The following is a 27216-nucleotide window of genomic DNA, read 5'->3' as shown; positions in this document are numbered from 1 at the left end:
TGAATCAGACTTGATAGTAAGTTACATTTTTAATCATTGTTTAGATGACCTAGCATAGAGGAGGAAACCCAAATATGCCACAGATAATATCTGTTTTCCTGATTTTAGCTATTGCAGTCCTCATAATTTTCTACAGAAGACTGGCTTCATTTGAAAGTAATAGAAAGTAAAGATTCCTACATGAGATAAATTTCCACTTGTTGAGGTTATTAGTAAAGAGAAATAATAACTGAAGTTCATTTATTTTGTATCTTACATTAACATATTCAATCAGTTGTCGAGTAATTTGCGCCTGGGTCAATCCCTGGGTCCTAAAGTTTCTTGGGCAGTTGCCTTTGATCCCTTGCCCTTTTAGTAGTCAACTTCTTCCCTTTTCTTATTTCCAGTTGCACATACACACCCCAGCTTTCTTCTTCACCTCCTCCCCAGGAGGTGAACTCTTGCTAAAGATGGCAAGAGTTTAAAATTCTGGAATCTTTTTAGTCATAAATTATTTCTGCTGAGTACATTATATTTTATGTTTGCTAGGCTGAAACATTTTACTGAATATTGGCAATATTTCCAATTGAATATTGGCAAACATTTTACTGCATGTTGTTCTTTGCTCAGCTTAAGTGAGCATTAGTGTGGTTGTAACAAAATTAATCTTATCTAATGTCCAAATTCAGGACTTAGGCTTTGCAAAGGTGATGGAAAGGTGAGCATAGCATACTGAGTTTATCTTGGTACTATCGAGCTATACTAATTTTTCATATAATGTGCACAGTACAAGGTTGACTAATTACTTAGATTTCACCATAGTCTTTCTCTTTAGTAGAAGCAGATATGTGGTATCTTGGTGATGCTCTTTCTTATTCTAAAAATACTAAAAGTCCTCAACTGTCCATATGACCCCTTGGTCTTTCCCTAGAGGAGAAGTATAATATGCAGCTGGTGCTTTCAATACCATTTAATTTCTTTTTAGAAGCATTGTATACTAGTTTAGAATTGGTTTGCAAACTAAGCCAGAGAAGTGTTCTTTCATTCCCCAAGAATTTGAATTTCATGCAGAAATACACAAATATATTCTAGTTTGTGAAACTTTTTTCTGTATATCTAGAAATTGTTGAAAGATACTCATCTTTCTTTCAAAATAAGGACCAATCTCCAGGAACCATCCTCATGTCTTAGGGAGATTGATCTTATCAATAATGCAGGTTGATCAGAATGGGTCATCCCTGTTTCAATCATGTCTCAATGAAATTTGTCTCTATATGCACAACTACTGAAAGAAAATAAATTATAATTTACTTTCTCTGCAGTTCTTTAATTCCAGATATTTTTGATTTTTGGCTGTAGCTAAAATCAGATTTGTTGGTATTCTGTAGAAATTCCCCGGCTTTACTAAACTTAAATCTTTAATATTGTCTAATGTCCACAGTCAGTTACACTTTGAGCACAGTTTCTTATTTCCAGATATTTTTCTAGCCATTTTTCTTTCCCTGCTGTTTCTTGGTGAAGAATGATTCAAGAAGATTGTAAGAATAGCTTTTCCTGTCACATTCATCTTTCTGCTTGGGTGAAAATAGGAGATACATAGCAATGAACATGAGTCTGCAAAGAATTTTTTTCTCAGTTTAGCATCGCATCGAGTTGTAGTCCATATAACAAAAAAATTCTATGTTTGCAATATGTGTGCAAGAAATTATTGCATGTTAGGGGGTTGCTAAATTTGCTAGTCTGATGGAAGCAAGGCTGTTGGGACTTCACGCCACAGTGCTCAGCTGGCAGCAAGGTTGGCTCTGTATTCCCAGCAAGCACATGGACAAACAGAAGGCATTTGGGCAGACACAGGTCTGAGCAGAGCAGCACAGCAGTCAGTGCCCACACAAAAGTGGCCTCCTCGTGTCCCCATGTGTATGTATGCATGTATTCATGTGTGCGTGGTGTGAAAACTGCCAGGAGCTGGATTTGGACACTTGGTCAGCTCAGGAGTGCTGGCTCCAGATCCTTGCTGTTCCAGATGCTGCCACCTGATGCTGCAACCCCTGTCCAGCTGCTGGTACAGACTCCTTTGCACAAACCAACACACACACACAGACCCTGTGGGACTCTGATTCTTCCCATAATGGAGCTCACGCCCTGTGGGAGTCTGATTCCTTCTATAATGGAGATGAGACACACGGTCCATGCAGTAGCTGGCCCTGGATCCTTGCCCTTACTCCTGCACAGTAAAACACACACTCACATACACACACACACACACACTCTGAAATGGGTCTCAGTCAATCCCTGGGTCCTAAAGTTTCTTGGGCAGTTGCCTTTGATCCCTTGCCCTTTTAGTAGTCAACTTCTTCCCTTTTCTTATTTCCAGTTGCACATACACACCCCAGCTTTCTTCTTCACCTCCTCCCCAGCTAGCCCAGCTTGGTGTTTGCTGGCAATCACCCTCTTGTAGGTGCCTTCATGCACTTCAGCTGCTGGTACCACAGACCACCACACACACACAGAGAACACAGAAGCCCTTATCCAAAAAACAGGTAAAAATGGAGTTTAATAGAAGACATGAAAGATGTTCAGCAGGCGCAGGGCTTTGACAGGGAAATGAACTGACCAGCCTTGTCGACATGTGACTGGCCCCCTTTATCCACTTATCCCTCTGTTTTCTTGTACTTCCTCCTCTCTACTTCTAAACCTCGTCTATCCTTCCCTTTTCCACATCTTACATTCCTCACCTAAAAATCTCCTCAGTCTTGTGTTGCAATGCCAAGATGATTGTTCCCTGCATCCTGCTGGTGTCCCAGCCCCACAGACAGTGTGCTACTCAGGCTGCAGGGTGCTCCCCAGCTGCCCCACAGTGCTGGGTGTCACCCTGAGCCAGGGACTGAGCCTTCCCTGGGAGAGGAAGGGTCCCTGACAGGGTTATCTCCACCTTCCCTTGTTCCTCTCTGCTTGTGGGTGTGTGTGTCCGTACCTTTGATGAACCCAGGATGAAGCAGAAATAAATTATTCCTGAAAAATAACTTTTTTTGTGGAGCAGATATGCTGGAGCATGTACAGTGTAGTAATGGCATGTAAAATGTCTGGTTAGTGGCCTTGTGCAGATTGGAGCATTTTATGTCCAGGAGATTTGTACACAAATTTAGCTGTGATGGTCAGTGGCCACTAACTTAATTGCATATTGTTGAAATAAGAACTGGAATACTTTCCACATCTCTGCTGCCAAATACTTTAGCTTTGATGTGGAAATTACAGGTTTCATAATGCCAGGAAACCTATAGAGAATGTAATAAAGATACTTCATATAACTGGTAAAATATGCTCTACTTCTGGAAAGAGATGATGAAATACTTGACATTTTAAAGTAGTATTGCGTGACACTAAACTATTTCAGAGTACTTCTGTGTTGCAGTTGTACATTTTAGTGTAGTAAAAATATTCTTAGAGTGCCATGTTTCTTGTACCATAGGTCTTTTCATCACTGCTTACTTATATAAGCAACAGAGCACTGCAACCTTTTTGTGTTTGTTTTTTTTTTTTTTTAAGAGGATTATGTGTCAGCATTTTTCTCAAGCTTTCTTTTGGATTTCCTCGATTCTTTAGTAAAGCTTCTCTCATCTCTGCTGTTATACATTACTAGGCAATCTTGAAAATAACTTTTTTTTTTGTTTTAGAACACTGAGGCATTGCATAGAAATTTCTTTCAGAGTAACTTTCAAGTTCAAGATTTCATTATTGTGTCAGAAATCAGATTGATTGAAGGAGGATGAAAGTGGGTTTTTCCTCTCTCCTCAGATTTAAGTTGAAAGAATTTTTGTGAAAATCTCAAATTCCCTCAAACTGATGCAAACCAGTTTTTTCTACCAAGAAAGCTTGAGAAGTATTTGGAATAGTTTGCTGAATGTTGGCTAGGCTTAGATTGGGACTGGTGATGATCAGTCAGGCTGCATGAGCTTCTTCTCAGGGTTTACATGGTTAATCCCTGTGAACAACAGTTACATCCATTGTCTTTCCTTGAGTTTGTGAGGAGGAGCAGAAAAACACTGATTTTGTCTCAGCCATTCAAAATGTCTTTTTTTTCTTTTTTTTTTTCCTGCAGCAAAAATAATTTGGTATGAGGGAGCTGTTCTGCTGTGCTTTTAGTAGTAGAGTGCAGAGGACTGTGGCTCCCTTCCCTTACATATACTAAACAGCCTTCCAAGATTTCAAGAGAAATAGCAAATCCTGCTGCTGTAAAAATACTTGTAAAGCTACTGAGTCATGTATAAAAAGCTTGTCCTGTGTAATCCATATTGGTTTATATGCATGCATGTAGTTAATGTGTGTGACTCTTCCTTATTACTCATTTTTACTATTAGTGCAGGCATTTTCTTCACTCTTTCAGGGCTGCTTCCTCCTGCAGGTGTAAGTCCATCCACAGATTATTAACTGCGACTTCAGTTACAGAAGTACAAGCCCAGTGACACCAGAGGGACTGCACCAGGGCTGCTGACAGTAGAGTTTAGCCTTCAGTGCTGGTGCTAAAGTTACTGCATAAGAACAAAAGAACCCAAAAAAAATTCACTGATTGTGATTTTTTTTCATAGGCAATGGGGTGAGAGAGCAGTGAAAGGAGTGTTAACTCTCAAAGCTAAACCAAGGTACTGGTAGACAATTCTAGGCACAAATAGATGAGTCAGAGTATGTTCCTGTTGAGCAAATTGGAAGAGATTAGATTATGTTGGTTGTATTTTTATTTATTGAGGAAATGTGGTATACCTATTATGCCTATTACATATATTTTATTATATAATGGCTGTATAAACATGTCATGGATACCAAAGAATGAAGTTAATTAGTGCTATTCTTTCCTTGCCTAAAATTTTGCCAGTTAGTATGCTGCTGATTTTTTCCCTAAAACTGGGAAATGTTTATTTCTCATGTTTAAATGAGTCAAACTTAACCCACATGTAATAATTTCTGCCTTTTAAACACTCTTACAGTTACCAACCTTTAAAATCAATTTATGCAAATTGAAGTATTAAACATTTTTAAAGTTACCTTTTAAGTCCCAATTTACAAGTACTTTATAATCTTTATTGATGAAATAAGGTCAATCAAGCAAGAGCTATTTTCCATTTTTATGCATATTGTGCATGGAATGATAAATTGCACTAGCAAATAATTTCTAGAAATATCTGAACTGTTCAAATTTTTTGAAAGGTTGATGGATTTTCTTCTAAATCTGAAATAGAGCAGAGACAGAAGAATCTAACAGACTAAGTGTTTATGATAACTCATACATTACCATGTCAGCAATGGCTGAAGAAAGTACAGAAGAAAATAAGAAGTAAAGTGATTGTGAGCTTCTGAAGCTGTATAGTAAATGACCAAAATTGTACAAGAAAGAATATGGTTTTGTGGAAAGAAATTGCTGCATCCAGTTTTCTGGAATGTACTGTTTCAGATTTCTGCGCTGACATACATTTTAAGTTTAGGATGCAAAAAATGAACAATTTTCATAGAATCAGAACTGTTTGGAAGGACCTTAAAGATCACCTAGTTCCAAACATCCTTTCATTTTTAAATAATTTTTTTAGGATGTGAATCCTGGAAGTCTAGAGTTTCCCCATATAGTCAGTGGACAAGCAGGTTCTTAAACAATTCCATCCAAAGACTAAGACAAATGGCATAAATCACCCCCCTTCATTCTTCTCTCCAGTACCTGCAAAAAAACCCCAAAACCTAGATCACTTCTTAAGTTGGATGTCTACCCTTTAGATAGGTAATATGATGGTATGTGAATTTCTTTTAGCATAAGAGAGAAGGTTTTAAGTACCAAGCTGAACTGTGCACTCTTCTTCTTTTGTTGGGACTAATTTTGTCCAAGTTGGAAATGCTAGCCTAAACAGAATTCACACACAGATGTAATTTCACTTCCATTTACTCTGAACCCCACTTGAAATCATGATCTCTGCATTTATCTGCTCCTGCATTAGGCTTATAAATCTAACAAGTTTGTGTTGAGTCCACATTAGCTGTATCAAGTGCTTACACTTAAAACAATGCTTCCATCATGGACAAAAAGAAGAGGTGGAAGAAAAATTTATGGCTTACTGTAAACCTTATAAAATAATAAGAATACCTTGGAGAAGCAATCAATTTTTTTTTTTTTTTCATACTGTGGAAAGTGTCAGCTCTGTGGTGACAAAGCAGCTAAAAAGAAGTAAATCTAAATTGTTGCTGGATAGCAAAAAGGGTTATGAGGAGTGAGAGCAGTGAGTAGGGGAAACCAGAGAAGAATCCCATATTTTTGCAAGGTCTTTAAACTATGGTCAAGCAGGTGAAGCATTAGTGAAAAGACTCAAGGAACATGGAGTGTGTGAGTGGCTTAATTGGAGTCATGGGAGAAGATTGTTTCAAGTTTAGTTGGAAAAAAAGAGAAGGTAGAAAACTAATAATGAATAATGCTTTGGATGAAGTGGGATTAGATAAAGTAAGTTGAAATTGATATGTATGTGTGTGTGCATATGTGTGTGAGAGGAAAACAGAACAAATTTGGGAGGTAATAAGAAGAAAAAAAAACCTGAAAGGAGTGAAAATCAGAAAGCAGTGGAGGCTGACTTGGAGACATGAGAAGTTGTGATTACAGCTGGAAGATTGTGATTCAAAGTAGACAAGAAAAAATTACTGCTATGAACAACATATGAGAAATGGGGTAACGTAAAATAAAATTGCAATTTGGAAGTCAACCAGAGAAGAATGACAATGGTTACTTGCTAGATGAGTGTTTTCTCCAAGGGAATGATAACAAGAAAAGCCAGGATAACAGTGAGGGAGGCAGAAAGAGGAAAGGTTGAGAATTGTGACAATCATTGGAGAAGAGGCTGAATAAAAATTTGGTCCTGAAGGATGTAAGAGACATCTAAAAAGGAAAGAAGGAGTGAATATAGCACCCTTCAAGCAGGAGACAAGTTAATCATGACTGCAGAACTTTGCAGGTGTTGAATAACAGCTGGATTTTGCTTTTTAGAGCTCTGCTCATTATGTGTTGAGGGTAATTACTTCCCTAAAGCATGTACAGTGACTGGTGGTTGAATGCTTCCTGGGCATGTGTGGAAGGATCCCCAAGAGCTATTCCTCATAAAGTATAAATTTATTTGAAAACCCTATGGTTTTTTATTCTTCATTCTTCACACCAGAACAGTCGTATTACAATAAGAAAGTTTTAGGTTATGGAAAATTTTGATTAAAAAATTTAACATACTTTCCTTGTTTCCTAAAGAAAGCATGGGTAAAAAGAAGGAAATGGGCTTAATTATGCACCATAATTTAAAATGGATGCGGGATATCTCACATAAATCGTCCATAAAATGCACTCACTCACTTAGATAAAGACTAGCATGAAAAACTTTCTGGCAGCCTTTTTAGGACAGCTTGAAAATGCAGAGTCATCACATTTAAAATCAAAGAAATCGGGAGAATGTTTTCTGTATGTTTATATGCAGTAAGAAGGAAACTTCTAATGATTTTGGAAAGTAATATCAAAAGAACATCAGCTTTCCTTTGACAATTAATAAAGAAATAACCCAAATCTGGAGTTGTCAAAGGGCTAAATAAAGATCACTCTTTAGCTTTGGTGACAAACCAGAAATTGTGAAAGGCTATCTAATACTTTTTAGATACCCAAATGGGCTTGCTGTTTCTGAAATGTAAAATAACATGGTCTAGTGGAAGATGTCACTTCCCCTGGCAGGGGTTTGAAAATGGATATCTTTGAGGTCCCTTAAAATTCAAACCATTCTGATTCTCTGAGTCTGTGACCATCTTAATTGTACAGCCAACTGGAAATTTCTGAAGGACAAATATCTCCTGAGGTTACTTGTAAAACAAGAATTTGGCAATCTTGTATTCTGCTGAGGTTTGCGTAATGAGACAACTGGTGAAACCATACGCCAAAGGAACAAATTTTGCATGTTGAATGAAAATCATTGTCAGGGAAGTTGTCTTCCCATGCATATGGTAGCAGAAGTCGAAGCAGCAGTCTTCTTTCTTGCAGTTTTCTGGAAAACAATACCCAATTAAATATGATTAAAATGAGTTTTGCTTGAACTAAAAGTCTACAGATGTAATTTTTAGGCAAAACAATATCTTCTTGAAAATAAGACTTAGCATAACAAATGGCTCTGATGGATAGGATAGCAAAGATGAGCCCAGGGGTTTTGAAATCTTGCAGTTGAATAAACTGTATGTCTTGATTAGATCGTTGCTGCTATCATAATACAGTTCTTACCACTAAAATTCATGTGATGAAATATATATCTTATTGAGTGGATACAGTTGTAGTAGGGTAGAAGTATAGCAAAAAAGAATTCTGCAATGTTTACTTTTCAAGTGTAAACAAGTCCATCAAATCAGATAATTGCAGAAGTAAAATAAAAAGAGCATCAGATTATGAGAAAAAATACCTTAAAAAGTATTAATGAAGTGGCAGAATATGTGTCAGAAAATTAAAAACTCAACAGAATGCTTGTCTCAAGGGTTTTAGGAATTTAGCATAATCTGTAGAGCAGATTTTTCAGTAAGGGACTACTTCAGCTGCTCATGTCACCCTTAAACTGCAGTAAAGGAGAGAAACTTTCTGAAAAGTTAGGAATCTTCACATAAAGGAACAAACAAATCTGAGTTTGTCACGTCCTTACTTCGGCATTCTGTATGCTGTGCTTCAGATTTTTCACAAAATTGTATATAAAAACCTCTCTGTTTCTTATTTCTCACTCTCCTGAAAGTAAGTGTCACTGAAGATGAGTAGTGTTTTCTTCTTAGAGAGGTAAGTGAACTTTAATAGTGATAAGAGCTTTGCCAGGAAATTTCTCTTGAATGGTTGAGTCTAGATAGTTACCCTACATAATGTCTCTCTCTTTCTTAAAGACCTTTTCTTGTCAAATGTTTTGGAACGTCCTCTAGAATAACAGGTGCAGCTTTAAATGAAAAGCAACTATTACCTTGCCTTTGGTGGGGGGTTTTTTAAACATCAGGGCTTAATTAAATTTTGGTAACTTACTCTAGAAGGGCTGTGTATTCATCGTGCTTTGGATCATGAACACATGTAAGGTCAGGAGGCTGAGAATCTTCTTGCATTGCAAGTGTGTGTTGGACATGCAGCAGAGGTCATCAAAATCATCTAAAGATGACATGCACATCTGCCCCCATGTAGCTCTTCTACATTTTGTCCTGGTCAGTAGTATCTTTTTTCTTCTGCTGGAAATACAAGTTCCTGGATGAGATGTGTTGATTCCAGCTCCTGTGCCCTGGAGGAAGGATGCAGTTGGTTGTATCCTCCCATGGACTTCATCTTGTGTACCCCTTACCCACTTCTGCTGCACTCCTGTGGCCCCTTGCTGTCACAGGTGCTGTTGAGCATCTTTCTCAGAAGAGTGCACATCAGTGTCCCAAATCAGAGACAGAAGCCAAGAGCAGTGTTTCTTGGCTTTTGGAGAAGGGGAAAGATTGAGTTGTTCCTTGTGGATGTCCTTATAGGTTGGGCTTGTGGGAGTAGGTGCTGGATACCATGCCAGGCGTGTGCTGCCAGTTACAGGTACAGACAAGCCCGAAAAAGCAATTGGAAAAGCTGCTAAACCGGAGATCCGGCCTTTCAGTGGTGCATAATTATAAAAGATACACAGCATCCCTTAAGCAGAAATTTGTTACCAGTCTATAGCCAGGAGAAATGCAGAAAAAACAGATTTAAGGCAAGTGCTCATCTAACTTCACACATAATTTTTAGATTCTCTTTGTACATAGTGTAAGGAGACATCCAGGCACAATTCACCTCACCTACCTGAGATTTTTAGAGGAGGATGACCTCTAAAAATTAAGACCTTCATATGCTTATTTTTACTCACTTGAGTATAGAGTTAGATGACTACCTCACATTTCAGCATTATAAATGTAAATTTTACTTGAGATTAAAGATATCTGTCATGACAAGCTTGCACTCTGGGGAGCTGAGAAAGAATTTTTCCCAAACAACTGGAAAATGTGATGATTTCTTTGATTGTGGAGAAGAGAAAACTGAATGAAAATGTTTTTATTTTTTTGTAGTTATCTAAAATTATGGAGGCTGTAGTAAATTTTGCTTTCTGTTCTTGCTGCAATCTGATATAAAAACAGGATTAGAAAAGTCACATAAAGAGAGACACAAGAGTAGGTTGCCACTACTTGCAAGAAATTGAAGTTGCAGGTTCAGGCAGCTTGTTTCAGTGCTTTCACAGGCCAGAGACTGTCAAGTTAAAATGTACAAAAACAGAGGGTATGTCCATATGCTGCTAAATGAGAGCACCAACAAGCTAGTTCCAGTGCTGGAGCCATGATTCTCTTTCTGCTTAATTGTTGGCTCAGTCCTTGGCCATTTGCTTCCAGCAGGCTCCAGACAGAAACAACCCTAAGCGCTGAGACTTGGCTGAAAACTGACTATAATTTAGCAGTGTAGGTGCAGCCAGAGAGTCTAAATGTGGAGTTAAATAGTGCTAGCAATGAGTGGTACTGCATAAAGCATTGTTCCACCTGCCTCAAGTGGATACAGTATCTTACTGGATTCTTTAAGAAATATTTGCATTGTTTGTTTTGCTGAGCAACCAGGGCAGTATATGCAGACATGTATGTTTAAATAACATACAAAAGAAGCTGGCTCAAGATCAGCTTTTTAATTCATGTCACCCCTGCTGCTATGGAGCCTGATAATGGATCTCTACTGCAATTAATTTTGATTTGAATTGAAGGCATTTTCAGAATCGTCACTGTGGATGATAATAGAAACCCCTCAGATGGTCATAAGCAAGATATCGTTTGTGTGCAAGTACAAATTGAGTATTCAGCTTGTGTTTTCTCCTTTCATCTTTCCACAGAGGTTGCTCACTTCTCATATCCCTCTTTTTCCCATTTTGCTGCGCTAATGAGTTTTTAATGCAAAGGAAAAGCGATTATAAGCAGTGAAGCAAAGACAGCTTTATAGAGCAAGACTGAAGAATTGAAGGCATAGATCAGAGCTATCCACCAACCTAAGATGAAAGAGAAGTTCATGAAAACAGACATATAGGTAGCTTTGATTTCATTATCGTTAGACAAGAAAGGACAAAAAATGGAAGAGCTATAAAGATCTTCATGTGTAGTAAGTTGCCTATATTAATAAAAGAGTCTATGCAGAAAGCATTAAAGTGATAACATTGGGCAGGAAGACATCCTGTAGTAAAATGTTTTTGTTCATCTCTGTTGTAAGTGTAATGTGATATGATTACCCTATCCTAATAAACTACAAAACCTAAATACTATGTACATATTGAATATTATATTCATTGATGCTGTGTTTTCCTGCAATTGCTAAGCATGAGCTGTTTGTTTGGGCATTTCTCTCTCTCCTTTTCAACACAGATTCTAGAGATTGTATTTCTATTACTGCTTTCATGGTTTATCACATCTTGAATTGTAAACAAATTAAATAGTTGGTGGATTTTGGAGGAAGCTTTTGTTTGGCAGATACATGTATCTTGTTAAAATATTCACAAGAGAAGTCCCTAATTACATTTGAAAGGTGCTTGACGCGATAAAGAATGATTTATGTGTTTTATGATTGCAGTTAGGAATCTAATACAGAAAATTAGCAGTTGGGAGTGGGGAGGAGTGATAAATGTTCATGTTTTGAGAAATAACAATTTTTTTTTTCTCCAAAATGAAGCCAATGCCAGTCCTTTCCTTCAGTCTAGGACTTGAGAAATATTTTTTTTTTCATTAACTGTAAATTAAGTAAGAGAATAAAGCAAAGCTGTTTTCAAGGGCATATCCCATCATTTCAAAAACTAAAATAGTATGATTAATAAATTTTTCTTATTCTCTTTTTTTTGTTTTTAATCAATACTTTCTGGCCAAGTCAAAAATTGCTGACTAGTTATATGGAAGTGATGCTTTGAAATTATTCTGAGATTTTCATGATATATATATTTTCATTGCTCTGTAGTTTATCTGCAATACAGTGAGCCTTTGTAGCTTTCTCAGATGCTCTACTCTACCCATTTAAGAAATGAGAAAAGAGAGAAAGATCTGTTATGGGAGTTGCCTGGAGGGACAAAAATAATCCATGTCAGAGTGCAACAAGGTTCTGGAATACTGCTTAAATCAGTGTCATCTCTTCAGCTGATAGATTTCTTGTCCAGCACAATCCATTTTGGTGCTCTACATTTTGTAGCTTAATTTATTTTGACACTGGGACTCAGCATAGGAATTGCATTAACATTCTGTGCCTTTTTGCCATTCAGCTGTCTCTTGCAAAGGTTCTCTGTCATGTTCTTGCCCTAGGTTAATATAGTAAACAAGATGTATTTCAGTGTATGTATCAGTGAGTAACTTTTACATAAATGCTGTGAATTTCCTGTCTGGTTTTGTATTTCAGTGTACATTGGAGCTCATAAGACAATGCCTAAATAATTTTTCTTTTATTGTGAGAATATTAGAAGAAAGTTTTCTATTTTGACTTTGAAACTATTACCTTGGAAACCATTTAAACATTGGCACAAAATCCACAAAGATGTTTTATCAAATATCAGTCTTCTTATGTTGGTGGTTTATATAGCCATTACATACTGAACTTATACTATTTTCAGTTTATAGGCTTGGCTATGCCCCCCAAGACAAAGGTTTTGTACTTTAGAACTCCTCATCTCTATGTTGAAAAATGTGCTTCAGTAAACTGATGATACTGGAACAGCTGTACAGTATGCCTATGAAATTACCTTCCATGTGATTTAAAGAATTTTCTGATTTTGTTTTCTTTAGGTCAATGGAACAGAAATTGAATATGAATTTGAAGAAATTACTTTGGAGAGGGTAAGTATGATTTATTCTTTCTTACAGGAAAGACATAATCTGTAGTAAAAACCAATGTGATTAATTATTAAATAAAAATTTGTTAAGAATAAGTGTGTTTACATTTTAAATAAAGGGGTGCACTGTTTATTCTAAACTGTAAAAATGTGAGTGATACAACAGGTAAGTCTTTCATGCTGTTAAGAACTTTATGGTTTAGCTACCTGTATTCAGAATGCTTTTCTTCCTCATAACTCATTTGGATGTTTGGTTATTGTGAAGACCCTCTATGACTTAGTAACTCTCTTTTTAGCTTGTCAACTGGAATTGTGGAATGTTTTCTCTTTAAAAATCTTTGGTTTCCTGGCATATGTGTGTGATAGAGGATATGTAGTGTTATACTATAAAGGAAGAATTTCAAAAGGGTTTTTAATGTTTAAGTGGCTACAAAAAAGCCATGGACCATATCTATGCTTCAAAGATATGCTTACTCAAAGTCTGAGTTACCTGAGCTGTAATCAGGGCTTGCAGTAAAGGCTTTGTTGGTAATGTAGCACCAAAAGCAAAGCCATATGTGCTGTGCCATGTCTGCCTGGATTTGGTGTTTTTTCCTTGCCTTTAGGTTGCATAGCTGTTGTCTTACAGTGCTGACTTTGTCTGACACAGATCAAGGCCATATGGGCCATATAGGGTGTGAAAAAGAAAGTCTAAGCTTTGTAGTATGTCATAATGCTTATAAAGGTTTCTAACAGATGCAAGGATGTCATTGCTGAATTCCTGTAGTGTTCTACCAACATCTTGGGAATATGAAGTTGTCCTGTCTTGAAGCACAGTTCAGCTTCTTTCTACATAAAATGTTTGAATAGAATGCCAGATTTATCAAGACGTGGTTGATGCCATGTGAGCAAATGCCTATAAGGTAGCAAATTACCATTAAATTAGATACTTAAATAATATCATTCACTGCACTTTCTGCATATTATATTTTTAATTGTCCAGGATAATGAATTCCATAACCATTAAGCTTAAGGGGTTACAAGTTATGTTCTCATTGATTTGCTCTCTCAGACAAGTTATGAAAGAGCAATGTATCTTTTTATCATAGCCATCTTCATAACAGATCACATATAAGGTTATAGGCACTTTGCAGCTGCTGTCTCCCAACTTACTCGTGCATCACTAGTTATTCATTGGACTAGAGTTTCCAAAGGTCACTGAACAGAAAACAGAACACATGCCTCCTGGGTGATATTTTGAAAAGCACTTTATTTTTAACAGATGTGTAAGTCGTCAGTGTACATATTGCAGAACAAATGTGATTTGCATCTCCTGTACCTGTCAGATGCAGATAATTGGTTATTCATAGTGCAGCGTAATATCAGCTAAAGGCTGAACAACAATAGCAAAAAGAGATACAGATCTTAATGGACAATATTTCAGTTGTTTTCTTGATGATGCTGGATCTGTGGCTTCTGATTAATACTGCTTGAAATGTTCTGTCACATGTATCAGTGTTTTGTCTCAAAGGCAGGGTACTGTGTCTACTGGGTTTTGTGTGAGATATGAAATACAAGTGATTGCCTTTAAATAGCTGTCATTTATGTCAGACTAAAAGCGTTTTCAGGAAAAAAGACATTTTCCATGTTGATTACCCATTTTCTTCCACAAAACTGCTTTTAGAAATTAGAGGGAAATCATCTCTCTGTATTTAATGGCAAAACTTCAAAATATATTAAGATTTCTGCTGTTGAGAGAGAAAAATAAAGTTTGCCCATATCAAACAGCTGGTAATAAACTTTACATTTTAGTCCAGTTATTCAAGTCACAGAATTCTGCATCCCCAAAACCATCAAAGATTTTCTTAATGAAATTTGTACACATTTTTAAATGGTCAGTATAATTTAAAGATTTTAAAATATGGAAAAAAAATTTAAGTGTGTATTAGGGAAAAAGCACTCTTACTTGCCTTTTTTTTAATAGAATGAAAGGGAAGGTGGTAAGGGACTGATTACTTCAGAGCACTTCCCAGTATCTATATATACTATTAATTTAATTCTTAGGAAGTTACCTTCATCCTCAGGTGACATGGATTTGTGGGACCTGTTCCTGAAGAGAGTTACTGGTGTTGGTATGAACCTTGCCCCAGGGTGAAGAGATGTCCCCATCTCTTGGGGTTGTAAAAGCACTACTGTGTGCATGTTGGCAGAAAATGTCTGGTGTGCAGCTGGAGAGCAGATCAGCAGGGTCCCAAAAATGCCAAGAGCAAACTGTGCTAATGGTCTGGTGGGAAGGACAGTGCAGGGCTTGCTGAGCATCCCTGAGCTGCCCAAGACCATGATGGTGTACCAGGAAATTGACTGCGAGGTTACAGGGGGCTTTTGAAGAAAGCTTTTTTTAAAAAAATTCCCTCTTTGAAATAATGTTATTCAGTTGTTTCTATTTAAAATGTTGTGCCCTAGTTTGCAGTTAAAAAATACTTGGGGATTTGAGATTAAAAGGCTTCAGTGAGACTTGACATAGACAATTAATTTGAGGCAGATCCACCTTAAATCTGTGATCAGTGGTGCTTCCAGGAGTTAAAGAAGTTGTAAGTACACCCCTGTCAGCCCTCTCTTTAGTGGGTGCTCTTATCCTTTTAGTCTTCAGTTGTGCCAGCCACTTTCCAGGTACCAATCTCTGAGCTCACTGTTAAATCATTTAGAGCTCTCAAAAGAACACACTGGAATAACAGAGTTAAGAGAAATCAAACACATTCTTTTGTGTGGGGAAAAAGAAAAAAAAAAAAGACAGTTTAAATTCCTTGACAGACCTCAGAGAATATGTGAGATTCTCTGTTAACTTACCAGCATAAAATACAGATCTGGGTGTAGATTAATACTTTGTGATTCATAAAAAAATCTACAATGCCCAAATGCACACTCAGACAAAATTTTTAAAAATAAATTATTTACCTTGCACTACCCTGAATATTAAATACATTTTAGAAAGGAAACTCTGCATAAATAATTCCTACTAGTACAGTGATGTCAGTCTTCCATTATTGAAGGACTTGAAAAAGCCATACTCAGCACTATCAAGAGACTTATTTGCATTTGTAAATCAGTGGTCAGTGTAAGAGATCAAATGGTACAAAGCCTAACCAACTTTCCTAAGCTGGAGGAAAGTTTTAATTGATTGGCTCCTTGATACAAGTGCTGTGCTTGGAGACAGATGCTGAAGAGAGGATTTTAATAGAGGTTGGAATATCAGACAATATAAATACTTACCCTGAAGAAAAGTTAAGAAAGACGATTGGTCACTTGATTCATATTGGATCCATGCTGAGTTCAACATCTCAGTTCAGATCTCAGAACCTTTTTGCTCATCTAACCTTGCCTGCTTTTTAGATGTTGGACAAAAAGAAGATATTTATGATTAATAGAGCTGTTTTCAATAGATTCTTTTCATGTTCAGTATGCATTTTCATTTTGTATCTGTATAAAAGAATGTTATTCGTTTTTGTGAAATAGACTATTTGGAAAAAATCAAATTCTATCAACACTGGAATTAAAGACATCTAGTTCCCAGTGCATTTGCATCCTGAGATTGACTGACCTTGAGCTCTGACTGAGAATTTTGCCAAGGCTGAGACATGAATGAAGGGTCTCTATTTCTTTTTCTTTTATACTCCTGTGAATTTCTGGCCTGTCATAACAATACAGATCACACTCAGAATGTCCCTGTTTTTTGGTTTTTTTTAATTAACCATATATTGAGATTTACAAAGTTTTTAGGAACCTGTTGTTTTGTTTCCTCCTCACTTTTTCAGCTTTCATTGCAATTGCCTATTGTCTCATTACAGCTGAGGGGGAGACAGGTGTGAATGCTCACATAGCATAATTATTTCCTTAGAAAATCTGGTTAAATATATTCATAGAATAATATTCCAAAAGAGTAAATTATCCATGATGATTTAGCATCTTGCATTGTGTTGTGTTAACTCTGATAAATTTAATTCTGTAGCCAGCATAGACTCTGTTCAGTGGAGAAACTAAAAAATCTGCTCTGTCTCTTCTTTCCTTTGACTGGAGAGTTCAATGACATCAGGCACCACCATGAGAAGATTTCATTTTTCTACTCAGAGATTATCATTCTCTAAAAGATTGGGTTTCTACATTTCACCAAATTGAAGGACTTAGTCAAATCTTAACTAGAAAGGCTAATACTAGCCATAGGTGACCTTAGATTAGCTCAGCTGGTTAGAATGTGGTTCTAAAAATGCCAACACCAAGAGTTGCATGTTCAGTCCTTGTGTGGGCCATTCACCCAAGAACTGGACTCGATGATCCCCGTGGGTCCCTTCCAACTCAGAGTATTGTGTGAAATTGTAGCTTAAAGGCTAACATTTAAAAATTCTGAGGAAGCAGTGAAAAAAGAAATCCTGGTACATTTCAGAAAATATTTTATTACAGAACTCCGCTCTTAATTGCTTTGATACTTGTAAACCTAAGAAATAATCACTACTGAGTTGTTAATCATTCTTGTTTCATCACTCATTTCCTAGATGAACATGTAGAAGTTTTCAAAGATATGAACAGCTGGAACACTGAAGAACAGATAGTATTGAATGACACAAGTATTTTAATTTTTCTTGATGTCTGATTTTTTTATACCCACCTATATATCTTGTTTTTGTAGAGATCACAGAATTATAGAACAGTTTGGATTGGAAGGGAACTTTAATGGCCATCTAATCCAAGCACCCTGCAAAGAGCAGAGACAGCTTTCCCTAGATCAGGCTGCTCAGAGCCCTGTCTAACAGTCTCTTGAATATTTCCAGGGATAAGGCATCCACAGCTCTTCTGGGCAACCTCCTCTAATGTTTCACAACCCACATTGTAAAAAATGGCTTTAGATGTAGGCTAAATCTACCTTGGTTTAGTTTGGACCCCTTGTCCTACATCTACAGGCTTTGTTAAAAAGAAGTCTATCCACATCTTTCTTACAAGCCCCCTCCAGGTACTGAAAGGCTGCATTAAGATCTCCACGGAGCCTTCTCTAATCCAGGCTGAACAACTCCAACTTCCTTAGCCTGTTTTCACAGGAGAGCTGCTCCAGCCCTCTGATCATCTTTATGGTCTCCTCTGCATTCAACAAATTCACATCCTTCTTATGTTGGGGTCCCAGAACTGGACACAGCACTCCAGGTGGGGTCTCACCAGAGCTGAGTAGAGGGGCAGAATCCCTTCCCTCGATGTGCTGGCCATGCTGTTTTGAATGTAGTCCAGGATATACTCAGGATATGTCCAGCTTCTCACCACTTGCTTCTATGTCTGGGAAAAAAGGTTTTCACTATTATTCAGTAGTGAATCCTCTTTCTGCCTTTTTTTAAGGTCTTAAGACAGCAGTTCATGCACGAATATGCTTTGGCCTCTCAGGACTGAGGCTGTAGGACACCACAGTGCTAGGAAAGCCCTCCTTTAATTGTTTCAGAAATAACAGAGTGGAAGCGAGTGGTCAAGAAATGGCCACTAGGACAAGGTATTTTAAAAGTTTAAGAGTGTATGATGTAGATGCCTTTTGAGAGTCCACAGTGCAAAAATCAATATGCAACCATCAACAGCCCCAGTGGAGCAGTCTGGCATCTTCCAACAAGAGAAAGTAAATCTTTTAAAGTGAGTGTCCCTCAGGTACCTGATGAGCTCCACCAAACTCAGAGTTGCTCTCTGAGTGTTATTTTTGCAGAACTGTAAATGATTTCTTTACACTTGAAAGCTTTCTCTGTGCCCTTAGTACATTTCTTCTTTGATAGGCTTTGCCTGCTTGCTTCCTAGGTGGTAGTTACACTTGCAGCCTCAGAATGAAATAAGTTATAATTCATAGACAGAATCCTTATTGACTAGTTTATGCCAGATTCATAGTAGAATAGTGACCTATAGGTGTTTATTGCTAGAAAGTTCACCCACAGGATTCTTTTTTCCTGGAAGTGGCCTACAAGAAAAGGCAGAAGTGTTTATTTGCGGTACTGAGTTATCAGCAAACAGAAAATGAAATTCCCATCTTTTTCATAGTTGCTCAGACAATTTGAAATACTGATCTCCTGTGTATCCATATAGAGTCTCTAGTGTATTTCTCTGTCTATGTATGAAACAAAGTTCTGTGAAATAAGAAATGAAGAAAGATCCTTGAAAATGCATGTGTAGTGCATGAAGTCCCTGTGCTGGAAATTCTGTTCTGCATTCTAATTCTAATCACATTTTAGTTTAGAGTTGAGACTGATGGTTGGTTGTGTCACCTTCAGGCAGGTTTGTAAATACTGGAAAGGGCAGGTTCTGGCCCCTGAATGCAATGGCTGAAGCAAGGTCTTTGTTCTCCTTTCATCTCTTGTGTCATACCAGATGTTGCCTTGACCTGAGACTGTGCTGGAATGATCAATGAAAGAAACTAAAGGGATCTGGTGTGAAGTCCTGCTAATGGGACTCTGAAATACCAGGTCAACATTTTCCACAAAAACTGCAAAATTTGTTTGCTTTAGTTCAATGACCTAAATTAAGATTCTTTGGAAGAGACTGTTTTTTTTTAATTTTCTTTCACCTCAGAGCAGCCTTAATTTGGTACCCAAAATATAACTAATCACTGGAAATCTTTGTTCTTATTCTGTCAGAGAGTCATTATGCTGAAACTATTCCTGGTTGTAGAGCTGTACTACATGTCTTCTGGGGAAGTGTTCCACCAGTGTGTGGTAGAGGTACAAAACGTGCCAGTCCAGAGTGTGCATGGAAAAGCAGAAGAGCTGGGAGAGGGTGGGCCCTACCTTTTGAGAAACAGAGGCTCCTGCCTGATGTTCTTAGCTGTCATCCTCCACATTCAGTGTCTGGGACTGGAAATCAATAAGCCCACATAACTGTCTTACTAAAGACTATTGAAAGTGAAGACTAAGAGACGTGAAGGAACACCTGTCAGATATTATACCCCTCTTAGGTATATAAGGTGGGAACAAACTGTTTTTATTTATTATTATTGCTCTTAGCAATTATATGGCGAAGGAGCATGACGAAGTAGAGCAGCTGCAGCACTGATAGTATCCTGGAAACAGAGACAGGAGGAGTGGTCTTATCTCCACATAGTGATATCTGGACTGCTTCAGAATACATGCTGCCAGAAGAATTTGAGATATCCAGGGAGAATGCTAAGAAAGCCAGTGGCTTTCCCTTGAGCCTTTGTTTATAAGGAAGATTTGCCCTGTATTTTGCTATTGCTACAGCTGTGCAGAGGGTACATCCTTTCCCAGCTGTATAGTGGCAGCACTTCACATCCCAATAGGCACAACAGGAAATCTGCAAAGCCATGAAAGAGGAGACAAAGGAGAGGGAAAGACTGAATAAGGTGAATAAGGGAAAAAAACCCTGCCATGCTATGCTTGGAAAAAGAAGCTGAAATAACACTCACGATTTAGCTCCCTCTGGGTGCCTATCAAAGAAATTATTTTCTTATGATTTTCTTAGAATTCTGCTTTTAAATCTAAATGTCCGAAAAACACTTCATGGATGCTAACTTGGATAAATCAGAATGGTGTATTACTTTGGATGTATCACTGAAATGCCATTTAAACTCCTCTAAGGGCATTTTTGCAGTGAAGGATGTCTGCACCATACATGTGTGTTGGCTTTTTATTTCAAAGTAAAAAAATACACAGCTTGGATTTACACCTTATGACTCAAGCTTTCCAAGGCAAAGGATAATTGTATCGCTATGGATTAATTAGGCTTTTATTCATTTATATATGTAATTTCAAATGTTTATGTATTCACTGATTCATGTAGTAATTTCTGGATATTTCTTCTGAGAGATTCATATTTTCTTTCAATGAGTCCTCAGGTCAAGGGAAGATTAGGATATTCTTTTTGTTAAGTGAGAAACTTTAAATAACTAAATATTTTGTTACAAAAGCTCCTGATGACATTTTGTTTTCAAAATAATTTGAAGCTTTAAAGAGTGCTCAACCAGACAAAGAAAACTGGAGATTGCCTTTTTTTTTTTAATTTAATAACAATCCCTTGACACACTGAGCTGTTTTGTTCCCAGAGGAGTAGATTTCATTCTCCAATATATTGAGTCACAAGCCTGAAGTTACTTAAACTCTCTGCATTGAAAACTCACAGAGAACTTGTTCAGGGAGAGCACATCAGTAGAAAATACAGGTACTAGAAAGAAGACACTAACACAGTACTAGAAAGTGTTCTCAAAGTGACAGAAGCAAAATAAATCAACTGCAGGGGAAAAATACATATATTCCATATCAAAACTGAAGAAAAGTTGAAAAGTTAATCATCATTTATTTAAGAGTTCAAAACCTACCTTTGTGAGTGTAGGGAAAAAAGTATTCATGTTTATCTCTATTTGAATCTTATCTCTTTAACTGTGCCAAGATCACCAAGACCTTGAGTTACCTATTATTTGAAAAGTTACTTCATGCTAATCATAGCTGCCTCAGGGCACTGTTCTGCTGCTGGTTCTTTTAAATAATTATTATTATTATTAGTATTAGTATTAGTATTATTATTATTATTATATTGACATTTTATTTTTCAGGTAATATCATCCATTTATTGCTTTTCTCTGAACTCACTCACTCTCATCATATAGTTTTCAGGGAGTAATTCTGCTGCTTTTTTGTATTACTTACAGCTTTATGTGAAAATTGTCTTTACTTCAGATGAACCTATTTAAGATGTGGCCTTTCAGTCTATTTGTTATCTGTAGCTGAAGTCCAACCTTTATCTCGCTTCTGTTTGGTGTTTGGATAGTGAGCATCTAATGTAGGCAGTTTGTGAAGCTGCTTGACAGTGAAGTCAAATCTGCAGAGTATTGCAGTTGCTGAAAGGAATACTTTAGTGAGCAGTAGATAATATTGGTCTAAGGGCAAGAAAGCTTTGTATGATGCAGGGCTGTCTTTGGTGCTGTATCCTAGTCCTCCAGTCTAATGGAGGAGAGCAAATTTCTCCCCTCCAGCTTAGTTTTGGCCAGAAATAATTTTGCAGGAGCTTAAACCAGATTTAAGGGTTTTCTCAGCTCTTGGATTGTGTCCCAATTTTCAGGAAGTGCAAACAAATAGATGTTATGTTTCACACAGCTTGACTTTTCCAAACTGGCATGAACTGGCATTTTGGAACAGACTGCCCAGGGGAACAGTGGAGTCACCATCCCTGAAAATGTTTGTGTGGTACTTCAAAGTATACTTCAGTGGGAATGGTGGTATTCAGTCAAAGATTGAACTTGCTGATCTTGGAGGTCTTTTGCAACCCTGATGATTCTATGATTCTGTGAAAAAGCCTGCGAAGAGAAATCGATCCAAGTGTACCACCCAAGGAAACCTGAAGTGTCCCACCCTGTGGTACGCCACGTTTGTCAGCACTAGTCACCAATAAGCAGAGCTGCCAGTGTAACTTCTAAATAAAGCATTGCAGTTCTGAATAGAAGCTTCTGGAGCACTAGTGGAGGGTACACCTAAAAATCAGTTATATGTGTGTCTGAAATGCTGTCTTTTCCAAGAAAGTCTATTGTAGGAAATGTAGTGTAGGAAGGTCTATTGCAGAAAGTCTGTGTAGGAATCTTGTTGTAGAAAGACTGAGAAAGTAGTGCAGAAAAAAAATATGCGCTACAAAGCATTGGTTTGACTCAGTCTTTACTTAGTTTTGCTACTGTCATTGACAAATAGTACATAGATTTAAAATATGTACGTTTAAGTAAATGGGGAAAATAAACCTCAATTTACCAGTAGAAAATGACTCATTCCGGAGATGATAATAATCACCTTGCAACAAAGATGGTCATTTTCAAGGCAGGACTTTAAAAAGGCATCTTTGATGTACTGGATTTGTCTCTGAGGAAAAGTAATGTTTTTCGTTGCAGGAAATTGCTTTTCATTTTTGTTATAATTTAGAACGAGGTGTAATGCATAAATTAGGGCTGCGCAACCTTGAGGAATCAGTATGCCATTTTGGTAGGGAAAGGTATTGCAAAGATGTAGAGGAATAAGCGGAAAAAATTGCTGGAATACCCAGACTGAATTCCACAACTGTTGTTGCTGTGTACCTTAACACATTATCCCAATAAAATTTTTTTTTGGATGCTGCATGGCCATTATTTTTTGTTCATATGCATTTGTATTTGAAGCAGTCACAAGATAATCTGTCTTCCAATTAAAACTACTGCTTATAGCTTATCTTGGCTCTCTGAAGGGAATAAGAACTTTTCCTTAAGAGGGCTAAGAATTTATCTGACATACTTTTTTGTAAAGTAGTTTTGCAGGAGCAATGGCCCACTTTGTAGCGTGTGAAAGTTCTTGGAAATTGTATGATATGGACTGTTTAGTCTCAGTTTTTAACCTGTGTTTAAAACTGAAGCTAGATGTCAAATGGATCAGAGAATTCCAGGTATGTGAAGCAAAAGTAGATGAAAAGCAATTGCATGCTGCTTATGCATGCTTTATATTGCAAGATATTGCTTTACCCTAAGAAATTTGACCTAGCTGGTGAGATGCAAGCATGGCTTGAAAGTCACCTTATGCAACTTAAAGTGATATATGAATCCTGACTGAATTCTATGAATAATTTATTTTTGAGTGTTTTTTAATTTTGCAGAGTTTATGTTGTTTCACATTTCCTGTACCTCACCTACAAAGGAGAAGAGAGTTCCTGGTAGCAATGTAATACAAAGACAGACATTAACAGAGATTACACTGTATATGGAAAAAAAACAAACAAACAAAAACAAACAACCAAAAAAAACCCCAACCAACCCCTCCCCCCCCAAAAAAAATACTCCACTAAAATAAATTATGGAATTATGAGCTTGTAACTTTAATCTTTGCTAATGTTGAATAGTGTTTTAAAGTGAAAATATTTCTCTTAACTGAGGAGGATGGTCAATGTACTTTGCGTTTCCATTGTATTTCATGATGGGGAAACTTGCATTACAGAACAGGCCAACTGTAAAAAAATAGCATGAAATCACACGTGTCAGGATCTGTAATCTGGCAGCCTACTTCTTGAACTCCACTTTGAAAAGTACACGGTGAAAAGTACCTTATTCCATTGGTATCAAGGACCTTAATAGTATTGCAAAATTTCCAAAAGTTTAGGAAATATGGAAAAGAAAATAGAAGTTTTATACTCTTCCAATGTCTCTTGAATTTTTTAGATGGCTAAAATATGTGCACTTACTACTTTTCCATCCAATATTTATCTAGGAATGATAATGAATATTTGACAAATAGATATTTTTATTAAATTTCCAAAGCAGAAATAAGTCTACATCGCACAGTGAGGTATTTTTACTTTTTTACTCAACAAACATATAATTAAAGCACCGAATATTGAAATCTTAATTGGGTTTTTAAGCAAGGAAAAATGCTATACCTATGCATTAAATGAATATGCATAGAGATTTCATATTAAGCATTGTCATGGGAAATCTAGAGATCTGTTGTTATAATTCAAGTGGGAGGAAGGCCTTTCTGGAAGGAAGCTTAGAAAATGAATATGGCTTTTTTAAGGTGTACTCGTTATAATGTGACTTGGGGAGAAGTGATTGAATTGAGATTGTGTGTGTGTGCAGGCCTGCAGTACGAAAGAAAATGTGACTGCTACATTGAGTTAAAGTAACAGAGGCCATTAAAAATGTCTCCCCTGATTTTCCACCTCCAAACAATGCCATTGCTCATCTCTCCCAACAGCAGAGAAATATCCATCAAAAGAGGCGCAGAAAAACCATTATCTTCCTGAAAATTCAGTGCTATTTTAACTAGGTGGAAGGAAATCACAGGAATTTAGATATAGCAGGGACTCAGTCTAACATAACTGGGTGTGAATAAACCCCAGAACTATCTTTAATTATGAGAATGAGCTAGGCCTTGATTTTCCAACCTGATTTCTTAAAGGAATTAGTTGACCAGCATCTACATCTGTCGTGTTGCATTTTCAAGAGGTCTTTGAGCACTGGAAAAAATTTGAATATATTGAAGGAGAGCTAATGCCCTGGTGATGTTTAAAAAGGGAAAATGGATGGAGTGATTGATCACAGTATCTGTGTAGGTTAGACAAAAAGGACTGCTAGGCTATTCTGGGTAAAACACAGATATTTGACACTGGCTGAGTCTGAAGTCATGCATCAAGAAAGTGCAGCCTGTGTATGAAATCAAGGACTCTCAAAAGCGATGAAACTGAAATGAAGTCCTGGTGGGCCTTGTTGGCTGGTCATCAGCCAAACACAAATTTTTACTCCAGTGTTGTAACCGAATGTCTGGTGAAGACCTACAGAACATAACGGAGAGGTGTAGAATAGAGCAGGCTTTGGGATGTAGAAGATAACAGGAATTTATCTGTTTTGTATGTCTGGCATCTGATGTACAAAAATTCTGTAATTTTATGCTTAATTCTACCTGAAAAACATACTGATAACTGAAGTGTCTTTAGGGCAGACCTTGTGGGTTATTGTGACCTTGGAAAATACACTTGATGAGAGATGCAGATACCTTCATAAATTTATTTTCTTGGGGGAGGAAATTAAGAGGTGGCTTGGTCAGAGAAAACATACATTTAAATGAGAAATGACCTTTAAGAGAATGTTCTTCATCCTGTCTGGAAGGCAATAACAGGAGCTGATGGTTTGATGTTGAATTTAGACCTGTTGAGTCTGGACACAAATATGTTAATAGGTCAGCAGTGACAAGGGAGCCAGACAGGATGAAAGTTTTAGGAAAGGAAGCTGATAGGAAAGGGAAAAATAAAAAGAGCATATTAAAAGTACTAAGAAGGAGATAACATTAATGAATTCAGAAAGGGTTGTCAAACACTAACTGATCTGATAAAGGGCAAAACCAGACATTTTGGGAAGGACAGGACACAGCAGGATGTCAGTGGTGAAGATCAGGTTCAGCCAGGTTGGTGTATATATGTGACACAGAGCTGTGATTGTGACATATTTTTAAGGTATCAATAAGGCATACTAAATGCTCTAAAACAACATACCAGCCTTTTCTGCCATCCTTCTTTTATGACAAGGAGAAGACATTAAGTAAGGAAGGCATTAAAGCTGCAGTTTCTGTTTGTAAAATGGAGTTCTCAGGGAGTGCAAGGAGGCAGATGTGTGCTCAATTTCTGTAAGGGTGGAAACGGCAAGCCTGTCCTGGCTTTCATCTCCTTTTTGCAATAATTGCTCTGCATAAGAAAGAGACATTGTGGAATTAAGTTACATTTTTCTCCAGAGAGCATTTAAGTAGGTCCTATAGCCTATATTAGGCAGGAGCTCAAGGTAGAAGATCCAGTTGTGTCCTCTGTCTTAGATTAACTTTTAGGCATTGATAATATACTTGGACATAGTTATAAAGGTAATTTTTGTTTCAAAACTGTATTTGTAAATTAAATGTATTTATCTTCTTGTTCTGAGGAACAGAGTATTTCAGGTGCTGTAGCATCCACTGCTGTTGGGTGTTATCATTTTAAGGGGGGCTAGAGTCAGAAGAGGCCAACCCCACAAGTACTTAATGTTTACCAGATGATACATCAGAGTGTCATCAGTGGAAAACATTCTTCCATAAATGGAGGCTGAACTGTGTGTGGCTGAAGTGATTTTTTTTTTAATGGGTTAATTAAAACTTTCAGGTTTTGTTCAGATCTGCTCAGAATTTAGTGGAGGAGGGATAAAGTATAACCATAATGTATTTATCAAAAGTACATGCTCACTGAAAAAAAAATGCCAAGAAAAAGTGGTTTAAATAACACACACTTGAAATAAACAAAACTTTAAATGAAAATAAGCATTAGACAAAAGCAGCCTACAATGAAGAGGAAATAAAAACAGTAACAGCTGTTATGGGACACAAGTGAATGCTTTGGAATTTGTCAGATTTTCATGCCTGTTATATTATTCTGCTATGCTTAACAAACATTTTGCTTTTATTGTATTATCTCAGGTAAATCAACTCTCTAGATACCATGACTAACTGGCAAAGGAGATTTATGTATAAAAAAGCTCTTGGTTCACTTATAGACAGAGTTTATCTATGAAAAATGCAAAAGTCAAATTGAATAATGAAGCACTACAGACAGCACAACCACATTAACTATTTCTGAACAGAAATGTGCAATACACTGACAGTGCTGTGGTGCTAAATTTAGTCAACATATTCCAGTATGCCACAGAGTCAATGTTAGTTTGAGGTTCATTGTAAAACAACATATTTGAAGTAAAACCATGTCTGAAATACCCAAAAAAATACCTAGTTGTCAGGTGTGCAATGAAAAACAAAGTCATGAAAAAGTTGATAGGAAACAAATGCAAGTAAAGCTCCAAACCAGGTGGGTTTAGTTGCAGGTGAATTTTAGACTGCATATAGATCTACAGGAGAGAAAGGGTTTG

General features: G+C 37.1%; 1 protein-coding gene across 24 annotated transcripts in view; it reads left to right on the top strand.

Annotated features, from left to right (window-relative positions):
* DLG2 (discs large MAGUK scaffold protein 2) overlaps positions 1-27216 on the top strand; it is a 979322-nt gene that overhangs the window by 598321 nt on the left and 353785 nt on the right. For all 24 annotated transcript variants that reach the window (XM_064409604.1, XM_064409605.1, XM_064409606.1 and 21 more), the window contains one exon: positions 12787-12837. In XM_064409604.1, coding sequence (XP_064265674.1) covers positions 12787-12837 — 51 coding nt within the window. The remainder of the gene's footprint in view (positions 1-12786; positions 12838-27216) is intronic.

Source organism: Passer domesticus, chromosome 2 (genome assembly GCF_036417665.1).
Source record: "Passer domesticus isolate bPasDom1 chromosome 2, bPasDom1.hap1, whole genome shotgun sequence".
Lineage (NCBI taxonomy): Eukaryota > Metazoa > Chordata > Aves > Passeriformes > Passeridae > Passer > Passer domesticus.
The sequence above is the reverse complement of the archived record's forward strand: the minus strand, read 5'-3'. Positions and strand labels throughout refer to the sequence as shown.